The sequence below is a fragment of the Engystomops pustulosus genome, chromosome 6 (assembly GCF_040894005.1).
Source record: "Engystomops pustulosus chromosome 6, aEngPut4.maternal, whole genome shotgun sequence".
Taxonomy (NCBI): domain Eukaryota; kingdom Metazoa; phylum Chordata; class Amphibia; order Anura; family Leptodactylidae; genus Engystomops; species Engystomops pustulosus.
The window spans coordinates 119,656,810-119,674,295 of NC_092416.1; the positions used below are offsets into that span (position 1 = coordinate 119,656,810).

General features: G+C 42.7%; 2 protein-coding genes across 3 annotated transcripts in view; one reads left to right on the forward strand and one right to left on the reverse strand.

Moving 5' to 3' along the window:
- The window catches only part of RTF2 (replication termination factor 2), a 35,583-nt gene that overhangs the window by 14,344 nt on the left and 3,753 nt on the right, over window positions 1-17,486 (forward strand). For both annotated transcript variants that reach the window (XM_072110691.1, XM_072110692.1), the window contains exons 6-8: window positions 14,588-14,701; window positions 16,239-16,296; window positions 16,727-16,813. In XM_072110691.1, the coding sequence (XP_071966792.1) occupies window positions 14,588-14,701; window positions 16,239-16,296; window positions 16,727-16,813 (259 nt within the window). The remainder of the gene's footprint in view (window positions 1-14,587; window positions 14,702-16,238; window positions 16,297-16,726; window positions 16,814-17,486) is intronic.
- LOC140064123 (beta-1,3-galactosyl-O-glycosyl-glycoprotein beta-1,6-N-acetylglucosaminyltransferase 7-like) lies at window positions 629-9,502 on the reverse strand. The gene is made up of 4 exons (XM_072110685.1): window positions 9,179-9,502; window positions 2,679-3,691; window positions 2,377-2,472; window positions 629-1,423 (listed from the first exon to the last, which is right to left on the reverse strand). Exons 2-4 carry the CDS (start codon window positions 3,643-3,645, stop codon window positions 1,203-1,205), a joined length of 1,284 nt encoding a protein of 427 aa, XP_071966786.1. The 5' UTR covers window positions 3,646-3,691; window positions 9,179-9,502; the 3' UTR covers window positions 629-1,202.

Genomic DNA, 17,486 nt, shown 5'->3' on the forward strand with positions numbered 1-17,486 from the left:
ACATATTTGCATACTTCCCTGTTTATATAATATAAATATATATTGCGGCCCCACAGCATGCACCTTTATCCATAAGGTGTGGGTAGTGTCGGATCACAAGTATTCTCTTGGTAATTGAAACATGCTTTATTTGCCTCTATGGGAGTGTGCAAAATCACATTCCCAGCAGTTCCTTAGAAGTGAACTGAGTGCCAGTTGCGCACGCCTACTTCTTTCACAGACATGGGGAGGTCCCTGTGGTCGGACCCCAGCTAACAGACATATTCCCTATAATATGTAAATGGAATGAGTGTATTTTGGGAAGAACTCCTTTAAAAATATGTTGGCCCAGGGATATGTCAGTTTCCAGCAGGGGGTCATGAATGAATTTTCTCTGCTTTATTGTATTTGATTTCTTCCGATCCTTCCTCTTGATCCACTTGGTATATTTAATTGATAAAATTGTTGAATTCAATAGGGGTATATATCATGGCTTGTGCGGCACTTTTCTGGTGTAAAAAATGGCAATTACAGCTGCATGGGCAGGTGCAACTGCATCCCCTTCCCCCACACACACTAAATGGGTGGAGGAGTGGGTCATTACATGGGTCCTGGCATGGAATTTAATCATGTCACATTTGTAATGGACTACTATATGTTGTTTGTGTAGTTAATGTCCCTTTAGTAGGATTTTGTCATCAGAAATTGATCCATCCATTGGTTTGAGAAATTTTTTTTAATATTCAATATTGGGGACCACCGCAGAGAGCACTACAATAACAGATGAGTCACCATTCTCGGTAGCTATTGTCACAGTTCATCAACTCCCCCTCCACACAGTTCACAGAACTTATTCGAAAAACTCTCATTGTTTCCTATAATTAATTCCCTATAAGGGTGTAAAAATTCACTGAGGGCCATGGTCACAGGAGTTTACAATCAAAATTCTGTTTCACAGGTCCAGTGACTTTTACCATTTTATTCATCTTGCTATGGCTGATCCATGCTGAATTTGAAAATTCTGTACCTTCCACTCATTGTGGGTTAATGAAATTATTGTAACCCTTGGGATCCTTCCATTTCTGGAATCTATCAGGTTACACCCTTGGTCTCTCATGCAAATGATCATGCCACAGGAGATCAGTTCAGTAGATTTGCACACTTCTCTGCATGTATTCAAATGACATATTGTGTTTCACCTTTTGAGGGCGCTCTGACCATCATCAATGAAAGGTCTTTATCGCATACTCATCTTGGAAATACCAGCTCTCCTCCAGTGGGACCTTGGCCCCCTCCAGGACCCTGAGTCTGTACTGTCTCTCCAGGCAGTCAGTAACTAGGCTGTAGTGACTGGGGTCAAATTTGTTTGCAAATAAATGGGGAGAATCTATCAACCAGCGCAGATCTCCGAGACCGTAGATACAGATGTCACGGACGTAATGTCCTGCAAGAAAAATCAGTAGGAAAAAAAATCAGTAGTGTTTCTTAGAAGGGGCTTTCTGGCACTTGAGATGGGTAGGATTGTGACTCCTGGCACTTTTTAATAAACAACTCTGGTGAGGCTCTGGTGAGTGTTGTTATCTCTTTATTGTGTCCCCAGGTCAGCAGCAACAGAGCTGGAAGTAGTTGGCCTTGGGGACAGTAGAGGCTGGAAGCCATCATGACAGCCCTGTCCTCCAGTGAAAGTGAGCCAACTTTCCGCTAATGGGATAAGGAGCCAACTCCTTCCAGCACCCTGATCAATAGAAATAGAAAGCTTAATCAGGAGAAGACAGACAAACTACCTGACAGTTTCTCTTTACCCTTAAAGGAAATTTACCAGTACCTGTAAGGCAAATTATACTGAACATACTTGCACATTGTCCTCCATCTTGATGAGGACAGTGACATCATGCAGGAAGCTTGAACAATTAACAGCCCAGAGCGCCAGACATCTCGACAAAGGCTGCTTTTTATAAGATCCCGTTGTGTCATGATTAGAGAAGGCGAGACCTTCTAAAAAGATGCCCGGCGCTCTGGGCTGCTAATTCTCCACGCTTCTTGACGTGACTCCCCCTCCCTATCTAACATGTGAGAAGGAGGTATCTATTACACAGGAGGCGTGCATTCACCCGCCCCGCATGATGTCACCTCCCACTTCTGATGGAACATTTGATAGGCCAAGTGCATTGAGCAAGTTTGTCAGATCAAACTCTCTTGTGGACAACGCACTCCAACGCCAACTCTCACAATTTCCCCTGTCAAACAAAGTGATCATATGATGCATAGCTTTCTGCATTTATATTATTGGGGTGTGCCTGCATCACACGCCTGTTTCCTGTCAGGAGCGCACATTGTGGTAGATTGCTCCTTTTCTCCAAAAGCATTACAAAGTAAAACGTAAAGTTTAGAGAATACCGCTGCAGCCGGAGTGAGAGATGCCCTCTTGGTCCCTCCATTTAACTGCTCTGATGTTCCCCTCCCAGCCAGCGTCTGGCGTTGATCCTGGAACATCTGCATGGAGAAGAAGAAAAATGTAAAGGTAACCCTATTGTCTGATCGGAATAATAGAGTATTAGTAACTGCCCTCTAGGTTTTTTCAGAAATTACAGTCCTATCATTGGGGACTTCACTTTCAGTTGTGAGAAGTATTTTGTCAAGACTGATGGTTTCTGGACTGGTAAAGAGTTTCCAGTATGTCTCCTCTAAAGATGTCATACCTTTTATCCTGTTCAGTGTCACCCAGTAGTGTTCATCTGGACTGTATGTGTCTTTTGACCACTCCAGAAGATCCTTTGCCCTTTGGTCAGTCAACACAAACTCTACAAAGTCTTTTGTCAAGGCGTAGTAGGCGGTCCCGAAGTATAGAGTGATGTTATGTGGGGTGCTGCTCTTCGCTTGTGTGGTGGGATACACATAGGATTTCCCCATATGGACAAACTCTTTATAAGCGACTTGTGTCCTGTATCTCATGTGAAGTGGCTGGATCACCCCTGGTGTCAGGTTCCTCCTGTTCCATTTCCCCTTAAGATACTGTACAATCTCCCTGTTGGTTTTCATGGGGAAGTCTTGACCACATAAATTCATGACGTGTTTCCATGAAACATTGGATTGAACAAGGTCCTCCATGCAGTTGATGTCAGCGCGAAGTCGTGAAAACCCAGCGTAGACCACAGTCTCCTGTCTGGATGCTATAAAAACGTTTTTGAAGCAGCTTGCGAGTCTCTGTACTGCCTGGCCATACATCTTGGGAGACTTTTGGTCAATATGGATGCAGTACACATTCTGTGGGGCATAGATAGCAGGTAGCAACTTGATGAACATATTTAATTGTTTGTGTATGGTCACAATGTATGCCAAGGGGTAGTCTGCCTCCTCCTCTGACAGTGGCTTTGTTATGAAGTGCAGGTCATGTATCAAGGTGGAGCAGTTGGACTGCAGAATAACTGCACCTTCTTCTCTTGATGGGGGCAGGGCCTCTTGACATATATTTCCTACCACCAGAGCAGCCGGTTTCCCATCAAATAATGCTGTGCACAGCTCTCTGGGATAGAAACCACATTCTTTGATCTCCCCTTCAATGTACGGCCCGTTCTTAAATTGGTTAATATTGTTTACGACCAAAAGGATAATGGAGAGGCCAACACATAACATAAACCCTGACTTGGTGCATCCAAGGACGCTCATTTTCTTCTATGCAGTTGTCCTGTCACTAGCATTGTTGGGTTTTCTGCTAATAACACATGAAATAAAAAAAAAAAAATCAATAAATGTATGCAAAATATTGTTTCATTGACATTGAACAGTAGATCATAGAAGATTAGGCTAGAGATGCAGGTCCAGCAAAAGCAACTTATAATCCTGCAGTGTTTATCATTACAGGCCTAGGACCTTGCATGGTTCAGACTGAACTCAACATATGTGAAGCTGCCCTAATATGCATCCAGAGCTGCATTCACAATTCTCAACACAATCTACTGAAAACAGAATTAAAGTTTATCATTATCATCTGTATGCTCTCTAAAGCCAATTTAGCTATTAAAAGGAACCTGTCATCAGAAATTTGCCTAATAACCCACTACCAGTATGTTGTTACGAAGCTGAACAGTTCTAGATCATATTTCTTTCATGGCCTGGTGTGATGGCATCATCTAGAAAATCACTGAAGTCAAGATTTCCCTGCTTTAGAACACCCCACTTCACTGTAATTATGGTCCTGTGTTCAAGGACATTATGGCCAGATCTCTTGAAGTCTGGTACCTTATGGGGAAAGGTTGACTTCCATGCTTAACTCTCCGACCTCCCTGACTTGATACAACCAATTTACATTTCGCTTCTAAGTAGGGTTGCACAATGTATTGAATCGTTGGTACTTTTTCGATATAATTCCCCTGCAAACGGTTCAATAACAGGGTTTCCATGGCTGCAATACTTAAAAAAAAAAATATATATATATTGTACTGTGCTCTATGCTAGTTGTCCCTCCCCACACGCACAGTGTTCATGCATGGAGGCCTCTGCTACACGTAAGGGAGGTGACTGTCCCCTCCGTGGCTCATTACATGCTTGGGAGATGGCAGAGCCGCTGCTGTTCCTCTGCTGCTCATTGCCTGAGTGACAGGAGCCGATAAAGATCTGCAGGACGGAGCTGCCAGCATTGCTACAGCTAACCTCTTCTGCAGGACAGAGCTGCCGGCATTGCTACAGCTAACCCCTTCTGCAGGACAGAGCTGCCGGCATTGCTACAGCTAACCCCTTCTGCAGGACAGAGCTGCCGGCATTGCTACAGCTAACCCCTTCTGCAGGACAGAGCTGCCGGCATTGCTACAGCTAACCCCTTCTGCAGGACAGAGCTGCCGGCATTGCTACAGCTAACCCCTTCTGCAGGACAGAGCTGCCGGCATTGCTACAGCTAACCCCTTCTGCAGGACAGAGCTGCCGGCATTGCTACAGCTAACCCCTTCTGCAGGACAGAGCTGCCGGCATTGCTACAGCTAACCCCTTCTGCAGGACAGAGCTGCCGGCATTGCTACAGCTAACCCCTTCTGCAGGACAGAGCTGCCGGCATTGCTACAGCTAACCCCTTCTGCAGGACAGAGCTGCCGGCATTGCTACAGCTAACCCCTTCTGCAGGACAGAGCTGCCGGCATTGCTACAGCTAACCCCTTCTGCAGGACAGAGCTGCCGGCATTGCTACAGCTAACCCCTTCTGCAGGACAGAGCTGCCGGCATTGCTACAGCTAACCCCTTCTGCAGGACAGAGCTGCCGGCATTGCTACAGCTAACCCCTTCTGCAGGACAGAGCTGCCGGCATTGCTACAGCTAACCCCTTCTGCAGGACAGAGCTGCCGGCATTGCTACAGCTAACCCCTTCTGCAGGACAGAGCTGCCGGCATTGCTACAGCTAACCCCTTCTGCAGGACAGAGCTGCCGGCATTGCTACAGCTAACCCCTTCTGCAGGACAGAGCTGCCGGCATTGCTACAGCTAACCCCTTCTGCAGGACAGAGCTGCCGGCATTGCTACAGCTAACCCCTTCTGCAGGACAGAGCTGCCGGCATTGCTACAGCTAACCCCTTCTGCAGGACAGAGCTGCCGGCATTGCTACAGCTAACCCCTTCTGCAGGACAGAGCTGCCGGCATTGCTACAGCTAACCCCTTCTGCAGGACAGAGCTGCCGGCATTGCTACAGCTAACCCCTTCTGCAGGACAGAGCTGCCGGCATTGCTACAGCTAACCCCTTCTGCAGGACAGAGCTGCCGGCATTGCTACAGCTAACCCCTTCTGCAGGACAGAGCTGCCGGCATTGCTACAGCTAACCTCTTCTGCAGGACAGAGCTGCCGGCATTGCTACAGCTAACCTCTTCTGCAGGACAGAGCTGCCGGCATTGCTACAGCTAACCCCTTCTGCAGGACAGAGCTGCCGGCATTGCTACAGCTAACCCCTTCTGCAGGACAGAGCTGCCGGCATTGCTACAGCTAACCCCTTCTGCAGGACAGAGCTGCCGGCATTGCTACAGCTAACCCCTTCTGCAGGACAGAGCTGCCGGCATTGCTACAGCTAACCCCCTCAGCAGGACAGAGCTGCCGGCATTGCTACAGCTAACCCCTTCTGAAGGACAGATTTGCCAGCATTCCTAAAATATTAAATTTTTAAATGTGATTAGAAGAATAGTGGCATAAAGTTAACGGTTGTCCGCTTTCAGCAAATAATGAATATGGTTTGTGTCCTGAAAAGGTATACAATTTTCCAATATACCGCATGTACTCGAGTATATACAGTACTTTCTGTACCGTTCCTGACAGTTTACTAGATCTCTGCTGGCTGTCAGACCAGGTCGGAACTAACGGAGTCTTTTGCTGTAGTCTGCCGGTTTTATGGTGGAGACTATAGTAAATTTGGCAGGCCAGGCGTTCACGTGGTGGAAAGAGGGAGGTTTACATGGTGTGTCTGCCAGAAAACTGGCGGAGAAGCAGTATTAAATCTAGGCCACTGTGTTTTTGAAACACAATTTAAGTAGGAGGAGCTTATGTTAATCGCGATGCGTTTAGACCCTTTAGACACTTGCGATCAGGAATAAGCAACATGTGTTCCCGTTGTTTCTTGACAAAAAATGAGTACCTTGTTCCCGATCACAAGCACCTAGGTCTGAACTCCTCCCTGCAGCGCCTGAGTTGCATTTAAAGAGTACCTGTCACCCATAAAACAGGCACTAGGAACCCTTCAATAAAGTTAGTGGCTTATCACTGCTAAAAATGGGCTAGCCTGTTTTATGGATGACAGGTCCTCTTTAAAAATGGAGTGTGTGAATGCAGCTTTAAAGGGTTAGGTGTGCTTTGACAGCCACAACCAGATTTTTCAGTATTTTAACGAAAAAGTATTGTATCGTGATACTTTTCCAGATATCGTATTACACTCAAAACTTTGGTATCGGTGCAACCCTACTTCTAAGATGATTTTATGCCACCACATTGGGCTTTGAAAGAAACCTGGATCTTGATGGTGTTGAGCAGCCTGACAACCTACTCCTTGTGGTTTATTAGGCCAATTTTTGATGACCGGTTCCCTTTAAGCAGGTTGGTTTTTGTATGTAAAAGTTGTTGCACATGCCTTGCATAGCCTGTAACGCGTCCAGCTAATGTATACATGACAATGAACCAGTAGGACTGTGAAGGAATATCCTGAGAGCTAGCTTAAAAGCCACACAACTGTGAATATAGCTGTCCACACATTTCTAAGGTGTGTGTGTGTGTGTAACTGCTAACCTATCCCGCCTCATCACCATTAAAGAAGCCACTTACCTGCTAAGCTTTTTTTCGTACACTAACCAGAAGCTTGTGTTATGCAGTCTTTTTCTTCTGAGATGTGGTTGTCGCTGTGTGCAGAGACGGTTTCCAAGCAAGCTCTGCATTTCCTATCTGCCAGCTTCCTGGGACCCCTGGGACCAGTCTTGGGCGTCCTTTTGGGTTTTATTAAACTGAATGAGCATGTGCATTCCCTGATTCCCTGCTGTAAGCCTCACTTTACAGTGATGTACATAATCTGCTGTACAATAATAAGCATGTACCTCTTACTATAACCCGGATGTATCTGTGATTTCTAGATCAGCCACATGGGCTACAGCTACACTTCCAGTACATTTCATTCATCCCTTGTAAGGTAGCACTTTTCATGAATTTTTCCTAATAAACCACTGGGTATGTTGTCAAACATTTTGTCACCTTCTAGGATCATGCTTCTTTCGTGGCCTTGAATGGTTGCATCATCCTGAAAAACTACTGTATGCTACAAAAGTTTAAAATTAAATTTTAAAGTCATTGGGACAGAAAACTAAACATTGATGTCTAGCTCTCTCCTCCCGAGAAAGCCCCTTTCACCATTGTCCTGTGTCTAGGGATATACATTTAGTCCCTCCAGAAGCCTGATGCATAACTTCATTTATAATGGAGAGGGCATTTTGACTTCAGTTCTAAACTCCCCGCATCCATTACTAGTACATTTTTGGATGATGCTACCACACTGGGCAATGAAAGGAACATGATCTGGAAAGTATTAAGATACCCGACAACAAACTGCTTATTAGATCAAATTTTGCCACCAAGTTCCCTTAAATATAAAACTGAATCTCTACAAAAGGCCAGAACAGGCTAACGCTAAAGAAATTAAGAGTTTTCAGAGTATTATCAATCTAATAGTTAGATTGTGTATTTAGGAGATTGTAACACATGCCATTCTGTTATTTGGAATTGGATAGGTCATAAACATTGACACAATGAAAGATCGGGAGTGGTCTATTGGTTGTGTAGTAGTGGGAGTGGAAAAGAAATGCTTTTTATGTTTTATTTTTTTGCCATTAAGGTACATTTTTATGCATTTATTTATTTATTTTTTATAAATAAATACATAAATTCCTTTTAATGCCGTTTTTTTTTATCATGGAAAGAGTGACAACTTTTGGAAACAATGACGAGGCAAGATTTCCAGCAATGCCTGGCCTGGGTAAGGGTTTAAAGAAAACAGCAGTGTGAGGAGAATCCTCTAGTGCTCAAAGTCCAACTATAAAAGAAAAAAACATACACAGCCCTGCTGCTACTAACACACAAAGTGATGGATGAATACATAGATCTCCAAAGCTAACCCTGCCTGAAGCTTTTCATGGTCTATTATAGTTATAAAGAAAAATTGAGAAGGTATATTTTTAAGAAAGGGTGTATTGTATATGAGGACATTGAGGATACGAAAATAAAGAACATGGGAGCAAAAGATAATTAAAGGGCTATTCACATTTCTGCAAATACATTTTATAATTTTTTGTATAATGAAAAGTTATGCAATTTTCCAATATATTTTCTGTACCAGTTCCTCAGTTTTCTAGATCTCTGCTTGCTGTCATTCTATAAAAAGTTTCTATGTTCCATAGACAGAAAACTGACTATGGTCACACAGGTGCATGGCCAGTTGGTATCATAGAGAATAATCAGAGCTGTGTGATATAACGACCCATGCACCTGTGTGACCATGGACTGATTTCTGTCCACTGGAAGAAAGCATCGAAGCTTTCTATAAACGGACAGCATCAGAGATGTAGAAAACCATGAAGAGTTGATACAGGAAGTATATTGGAAAACTGTCTATTACTTTTCATTATACAGAGAATAACATTCTTTTCCAAAATGGGAAGCCCCCTTTAACTGCTTACAACACAGATGGCTTTCTATACCTTTTTATGTGTTTCCCTGGATTTCCAGCGTCGGTCTCGTGCTCTGTGTTTCTTTTCTGCATCTGTTTTGCAGGTACAGATTTCCTTTTTAAATGTACCAAGCTTTACAACAACAAAAAAGGTTTGCATATTTAGCTTATGCAAAACTGTGAAGCATTAAAGAGGTCATATGTTCTGCACAAGTTCTGTCCATGCGGAAGAACATTGATGATGAAAAATCATGGTTGAGCGAGAGCGAGAAGTAGAATGTAAGAAATACTCGACCCCTCCCCCAAAGAAGAAATGAAAGTTAATTTTCTTCTCGCTCATGACCACATTATTGAAACTGCACCCTGAGACAGGAAACTAGTATCCGTATCATCAACTTGATGTCATTTCCTGACCTTTACAACTTCCTAAAATCATTAATCGGGGTTGTGTACTAAACGTGCCACCTACGTCTGGATGGTACATTGCTATACTCGGCAGTGGGTCAGACATGTCTAGCAGTCGAGATCTCTAACCAAGAGGTCTGCTACATCAAAGTAGCCTCTGGGAGTCTCTTTATAGAGTAGCAGGGAAAGCAATTTTACTGCCCTCTTGTGGCAAAGCCCAGTGTATAATTGGACTACACCTTTGACCATTTATGAATCTGTCCAACAATCTTATTTGTAACGTGTGGTTTACCAGTGGCTTGTGTCAGGATGGTGCTGTCTTTGTGGCTTTGCTATGCTGGAGCAGGTGGTTGATGTCACTGGTATACAAGCACATGGGCTTTTAGGCTGAGTGCTTGAAAATATTAACCACAAGGAAGAACTAAGTATCCAGCAGCACCAGTGTAGTGTCAGCCTTGTCCAGAAGACATTGAGTAGTCGGCAAATAAGGGACAACCCTCCACCACAGATTTTCTTGATATTGGAGTCTGTAACTGCATTCTATAGTTCATGATTAACCCCTTAAGGACGCAGGGTTTTTTCGCTCATTTCTCGCTCTCCACCTTCAAAAATCCATAACTTTTTCATTTTTACGTGTACAGACCTGTGTGAGGGCTTATTTTGTGCGTAACAAATTTTACTTTCCCGTAATGTTATTTATTTTAACATGCCATGTACTGCGAAGCTGAAAAAAAATTCCAAATGTGGAAAAATTTAAAAATAAAACCGCATGTGCGTCACGTTCTTGTGGGCTCAGTTTTTACGACTTTCACTCTTTGCTCCAAATAACATGCCTGCTTTATTCTTTGGTTCGGTGCGATCGCGGTGATACCAAATTTATACAGGTTTTATTGTGTTTTAATACATTTTCAAAAATTAAACAAATGTGTACGAAAAAGAAAAAATTTGCCATCTTCTGAAGCTAATAACTTTTTCATACTTTGGCGCACGGAGCTGTGTGAGGTGTAATTTTTTTGCGAAATGAGGCAACGTTTTCATTGCTACCATTTTGAGGTCTCTGCGACATTTTGATAATTTTTTATTCCATTTTTTTATATGATGTAAAAAGGTGTAAAAGTCGCATTTCGGACATTTGGGCGCCATTTCCCGCCTCGGAGGTCACCGCCGGCCATAACAGTTTTTATATTTTGATAGATCGGGCATTTTGGGATGCGGTGATACCTAATGTGTCTGTGATTTTTACTGTTTATTATGTTTTATATCAGTTCTAGCTTTTTTTTTTTTTTTTTTTTTTCCACTTAATTCTTAGACCATCTAGGCTACATTAACCCTAGATGGTCAGATTGTTCCTACCATATATACCGGCGTATAAGACGACTTTTGAAGACAGAAAAATCTTCTGTCTTCTCTGGGGTCGTCTTATACGCCGGTAATCGTCTTATACGGCGGCGGTCGGGTCCCGGTGCATGGAGAGGGCTCACGGGCTGAGCCCTCTCCATAGCCAGTAAGTCTTTGCTGCATATTGCAGCAAAGGCTTACAGGTAACACCCGTGATCGGTGCTAGCACCGATCGCGGGTGTTTGCACAGCGATGGCTGCCGGCAGCCTCAAAAAGACATCGGGGTGCATACTCGCCCTCCGTTGGCCCCGATGTCCGCGCGGCTCGTCTTTCTTCTGCTGGGCGCCGCCATACTTTTCCCCGGGGGAAAGCGCCTAGTATGACGTCAGCAGTGGCGCGTCATACTAGGCGCCTGCCGGGGAAGATCAATGGCGGCATCCGGCAGAAGAAAGAAGACTGCGTGGAACACTGAAGACGAGCAGCACAGCACATCGGGGCCACCGGAGGGTGAGTATATAAGTTTTTTTTTTTTTTTTTTTTTTTTAATGCTGGGCTGGGCTGTGCTGTATACTAATGGGAGCTAGGCTGTATACTAATGGGGGCTGGGCTGTATACTACTGGGGGCAGGGCTGTATACTACTGGGGGCAGGGCTGTATACTACTGGGGGCAGGGCTGTATACTACTGGGGGCAGGGCTGTATACTACTGGGGGCAGGGCTGTATACTACTGGGGGCAGGGCTGTATACTACTGGGGGCAGGGCTGTATACTACGGGGGGCATGGCTTTATACTACGGGGGGCATGGCTTTATACTACTGGGGGCTGGGCTGTATACTACTGGGGGCTGGGCTGTATACTACTGGGGGCTGGGCTGTATACTACTGGGGGCTGGGCTGTATACTACTGGGGGCTGTGCTGTAATGGTAATGTTGTTGTTGTATGCCTTATGTTTATCAAGTTTTCCTGCTATATACCTGCATGTCATAAGAATTTACATTAAAAAAAGGACCATGTTAAATTCAAATCTGTTTTTTTTTTAATTTTTACCGGTGTTTTGTATGCGTTGGAAAAGGGGTAGTCTTATACGGCGAATATATCTTAAACTCTATATTTTAAACAGGAAAGTAGGGGGGTCGTCTTATACGCCGGAATATACGGTACTGCAATACTTCTGTATTGCAATATATGGCATTTTCGCAGCTCATTCATTACAATGAGCCACTGCTCATTGTAACGAATCTGCAGAAGCCATGTAGCCTCGGGTCAAACACCCAAAACACCTTGCAGAGAATGCTCAAAGGGGGTAAACAGGCTCTGGGAATGCTTGCACTATTTTTGCACTGCTAGAGTCATCAGAAATTGGGATCAAGGTAAATACATAAGGTAAAGGCATATCTAAAGTTTCAATAAACTGCATAAATCGATTTGGCCATGAAAGAGGTCACTAACATTTTTCCAGAAGGATAATACTCCTCCTCGGCTAAAAATACTTCTCAAAAATGCAAGAAAATCATTACAGCCTGTGTCTTCTGTGCTTAAATAACGAATTGAGACAATTAAAATTATTTAATAGATTATGCAAGATTACTATGTTTTTAGTCTCCTCACATATTTCAACCAATCACCCCCTCCCCCTTCCTGTCTAGACTAGACAACTAGTGACGAGAGGACCTGACTTCCGGGTTCGGCTGTACAGACCTAATGCTTGGTTGGCACCAAACGGCCAATCCGCCAAATTGACGTTCCTTGCAACTAGCCATGACTATGATGATTGTGTACAATAAATCCTGACGAACAAGTTAATTTTGATGCAAATAGTGACGGCTTTTTATTGTGGCAAGTGTGTTAAGGTTTTCGGCTACAATTTGGCCTTTATCAAACACTATAATACAGAAAATAAGAAAAAGGGTCCAGGTAAGTACATCTGGTGACTGACAATGGAGACTCCAGGTAAGGGAGTCTGCACATGTGAGGATTCGCTATTTTCTGCGTTATTAATGCAGATATTTACCTGCAGTCTCCATTGTCAGTCACCAGATGTACTTACCTGGACCCTTTGTACATAGTTTGTAAATATTGTGGATATCATTGTGAATAGTATGTCTCATGTCAATGTTGTATTTTATATTTTCTGTATTATTGTGTTTGATAAAGTCTAAATTGCAGGCGAAAACCTTTACACACTTGCCGCAATAAAAAGCCGTCACTTTTTGCATCAAAATTGTGTGCCAGGATTTATTGTACACTGTACACAGCGGCTCATACTGAGCTGAGCTCTGGTCACATGACCAACTATGGGGTCATGAGTGAAGGGAGTGCATGTTACCTAGTACTACTAGACTGCTAGGTTTCTAAAAACTGTTTCATAGACCCCCCCCCCCCCCCACACACACACACATAGAAGTATGATAATTGTAATTATGCAAAACACTAAGGTTGTATTCCGATAAGTGTTTGTGCTACCCAGATAACTTGGTTATTGTATCATAATGGTTATAATGCTTATTATTAGTGTAAATTTGTCACTTCAACTTGCCCCATGTATGTGGGAGTCAGAATTGGGGAGATTGAGGAGTCGAGTAGGAGGTTTGGCTTAGCGACTCCAGAACCCTTCTTCCAAGGAAGAGGAACTGGTCGAATGGGCTTTCCAGTTGAAAACTTGGTCTTCCAGTCTATGTCACTATTTCTGACACCTCTACCTGTTGGAGCAGCTCACAAGGGTCCCATCCCAGCCTTTATCTAGTCAATTCATACATTAATCATTGTAAAATCATCTTTTCTTTATTATGTAAATGAGGCTGGTCACATGGTCAGAGGCAGTGATGTCACCGCTGTTCCCCCTCCCCTCTCCTCCCCCTGCTCATGTCTGTGTGTAATGTATAGTAAAGCATAGTTGGTGTATCTGCTGACATGCTGCATCCTCCTAATACACAGAGACACAGACATCAGCTACACATGAATCTGACATGTTCTGCTGTAACAAGGCTGCCTGGAGCTGCTGTATCTCTCCTATACACACACATGATGCAGGGGGCGCCAGCACCAGGAAGCACATCATTATACATCACATCATTATTTAGGCTGTCGGTCATGCACTGGGGCTGTGGCTGTACCTCCCACTCATGAATAAGCTGGACAGCTTGAATATGCTAATGACTCATTGGACATTTCACAGGTCATTTGCATACAGCTTTAGGACAGAGGCAATGCTTTCTAATGGCAGTTTATGAAAATATATTTAGTTTAGGGGGTAATTTTGCCTGACGGGTTCTCTTTAAAATCAGTCAGTCCTGCCCTTTTGATGACATTAGAATATTGCACTATGTGTATTCCACAGTCCTCTGTCAGAGCTGCTGGGTGAGGACTGGCTGCTGCTATTAAAGCTGTGTGTAGAACATTCTAGAGAACAACTGACCAGTTTTGGGGAGATGAAAACTGACGAGAACTGCATAACTGAAAAACCTTGTTCCAATGTTGGACTCCCTTTACTTGATCCATTCAGGTATCTGTGCACTAGTCTCCCCATACCCATTTTTAGAATATTCAGTATGACTTACCAGGACATGATCTGTCTGGTCCTGGAATTGTGAACTTCTGTATTTGTAATGATATGCAGGAGATAAGCTGTGGAGTGTCTGTATGAATCCATCTTCAGTTTGGAGCTCCTTCTTAATCATCCCCCATATCTTATCTTTAGTGTGGTGCAATCTTCAAGGATGACGACATTATCCTGTTAAATGGAGATAAAGATGAAATAGAGCAACTGAGGAAGAAGATGGAAGAAAGGAGATTAAGAGCCAAGATGGAGAAGGTGAGGTGGTAAAGGGATGTGGATTAAAAATTCAGATTTTTCTATACGGTGTAACTGACCAAGCCCTATAGAGCCCTAGTAACCAACTGACAACCTTCTTTTTAGCTAAAAATTGTTTCCATTTTATCCCCATAAATTAACTTTATTTTATATACCTGGCATCAGGGGGGGCACGTCCTGCTTGGCCGGTTTTCCCCCTTACTATTCAGCAGTTCATGTCTTGTGTCGAGGGTGATGTCATTTAACCCCTTAACACTGAGACCCCTTTTTGCTTTTTATCTTTTTCATTACCCACCTTCAAAAGTCCCAATTTTTATTTTTTATTTTTTTTCATGTGAAGAACTGTATGAGGGCTTGTTTTCTGCGAAGCAAATTGCAGTTAATAATGACGGTATTTAATATTCCATGCCGTGTATTGGAAGTGGGGAAAAATTGTATTTGTGCCATATTCTTGTGGGCTTGGATTTTACGGCTTTCGCTATTCGCCCCAAATGACATGTCTACTTTATTTTTGGATCGGTATGATCATGAGGATACCAAATTTACATAGGTTTCATAAGGTTTTCATACACTTACAAAAATTAAAACCCCCTTTACACAAAAAACTCTTCATTTTGCCATTTTCTGACTCTAATATGGTGTATGAAGTTGTGTGTCCTTTTTTTTTTTTTTTTTTTTTTTGGATGACATTTTCAATGGTACCATTTTGAGGACTGTACGGCCTTCGGATAACTTTTTATTGAATTTTCTTATATTTTTTAAATATTTAGAAAAAAAAATTGGCAATTTTGACTTTAGGCGCAATTTTCCGTTATGGGGTTTAAAACTGGGAATAACTGTTATTATATTTTGATAGATCGGGCCTTTGGGAGCGCCATTGCCTAACATGTTTTATGATTTTTACTGTTTAGTTATATTTATATCAGTTCTAGAGAAAGGGGGTGATTTGAATTTTGGTGTTTTTGTTTTTACTATTTTTACTTTAACCCTAGGTTGTCTGATTGATCCTACCGTATACTGCCATACTACAATATGCATAGATTTTCCACATCCATTCCCATGTGCAAATCGTACATTGAAATTCATGGTCTATAATGAAACAGCCCTGGGTCTTTGTGTGACCCGTGGCTGTAATGACATCACTGGGAGTGATGATGTTGGCCAAAATGGTGGCGAAAAAAAAAATTGACACGGTATTAGAGTAAATAGAGCTGTATATGTTTGTAGTGGAATATTAGCAGACTGTCCCCAAGTACAAATAAGCAGGGCAATGATTTGAAGAGACCCCAAACTGTCAGTCAAAATAAGGGGGGCGGTTCACTGACCGCCTGGAAGAGGAGAAGAGTCGATAAGGCTAATTTGCATATCAGAAAATGATGTGTAATTAAGATGGTGTCTCACTGTCAGCTAATTTTAGATGATATGGGGTGGGGGCTTCAGGGATAAAATTCTGGTGATAGGGCTTTTTTAAAGCTTTTTTTTTTTCATAACCTTATTTTCAAAGATATTTTAATGCTGTAGTCTTCTATGTTTTTAGAAATCCAAGAAGACAAAACCAGCTGAGTGCGTCTCTGAAAATGGTCACACAGAGGAAGGTAAAGACTCTATGGATTTTTGTTCTGTAATATTACAATAACTGGAAATTCCAAGCCATCTTATGCACTACCTCATTATCCAGGCAAGCAGAGGATGTTCTTATAACACCAAATGAATGATTAATAGGAGATATTAACAATGGCATGCCATCTCTGTAGAGCAGGTTATTGTTGGATTGGGATACCCTCAGAGTGCCTGGTGTAATGCCTGTGCTATGCAAAAATTTTTATGATTATTATTGTTCCCTTTTTAGTTTATCAAATATTAAAGGCCCGTGAAGACCCTTCTCTAATACATGTTATTTGTACTTGTATACTTTATATATAAACTTATTTTTGCAACTGTGGCTGTAAATAACCAGACTCCAGTTCTACCTTGATATAACGCTTCAAGATTTACCCTGTCTGTCAATTTCTTTCTTTCATCCAGGAGCGGCAGGACCCTCAGGGATGGCAAAGGCTAGCAAAACCAACTCAAGGGACAAAATTAGCTTTGTGTCCAGCACAGAATCCACTGGTAAGTCTGAGGAAAGCAGCAGTTCCTACCATCATTTCTAATCCAGCATAATAGAAGCCTAAAAGGGCGCCTACTCTATTTACAATCACAAGTGGGTAGATGGATATTTTATCCTCATTGTTAAATATATTTAATTGCTAGTTTATTTGATAGAGCCACATAAAGTGAAAAGAAAACAATACCTGCTTTTGCAAGTGTCAGTACTTGTAGGACCACCTTTATCTGCAATGGCAGTCTGTCTGGGCATGCCTCTACTAGCTTTGCACAACTAGTGGTTGGAATTTTTTGGAGAAAAAATAGTTTGGAGAATATTTTGTATATATTGTAATTTGACAAGTAGTAGGTTTTAATATAACTTATTGGCAGGGGGACACCAGTTCTAGAAATCTTCCATGAAGTGTGTATTCTCTGCCCCCTCCCACTTGTTCATGTTAGGGTCTGAACAATGTCATACCTCCAAACTTCTCACACCCTTATCCCACGTATAGTGTGCACTGTTACACTGTACAATAACCATCTTCATGGCCCCTACACTGTACATTTCCCCTCCTTGGCCTCCTCGTCGTAAATTGACCCTTTTCTTATGACACCTCACCCTGTATAAAGCCCCTTTTCCTGTGGTTCACACACATTGTATACCTCCATCCTGTATAGTGATTTCCCACTTTATGCC

Bases quoted from the DNA above. Each gene is read 5' to 3' on its own strand.
- LOC140064123 (XM_072110685.1), bottom strand. From the start codon at position 3,645: ATGAGCGTCCTTGGATGCACCAAGTCAGGGTTTATGTTATGTGTTGGC. The intron at 2,473-2,678 runs GTATGACATCTT...TTCTCCATGCAG, and splicing joins GACACTGAACAGGATAAAAG to ATGTTCCAGGATCAACGCCA. The intron at 1,424-2,376 runs GTATTCTCTAAA...TTTTTCTTGCAG, and splicing joins CTCTCACTCCGGCTGCAGCG to GACATTACGTCCGTGACATC.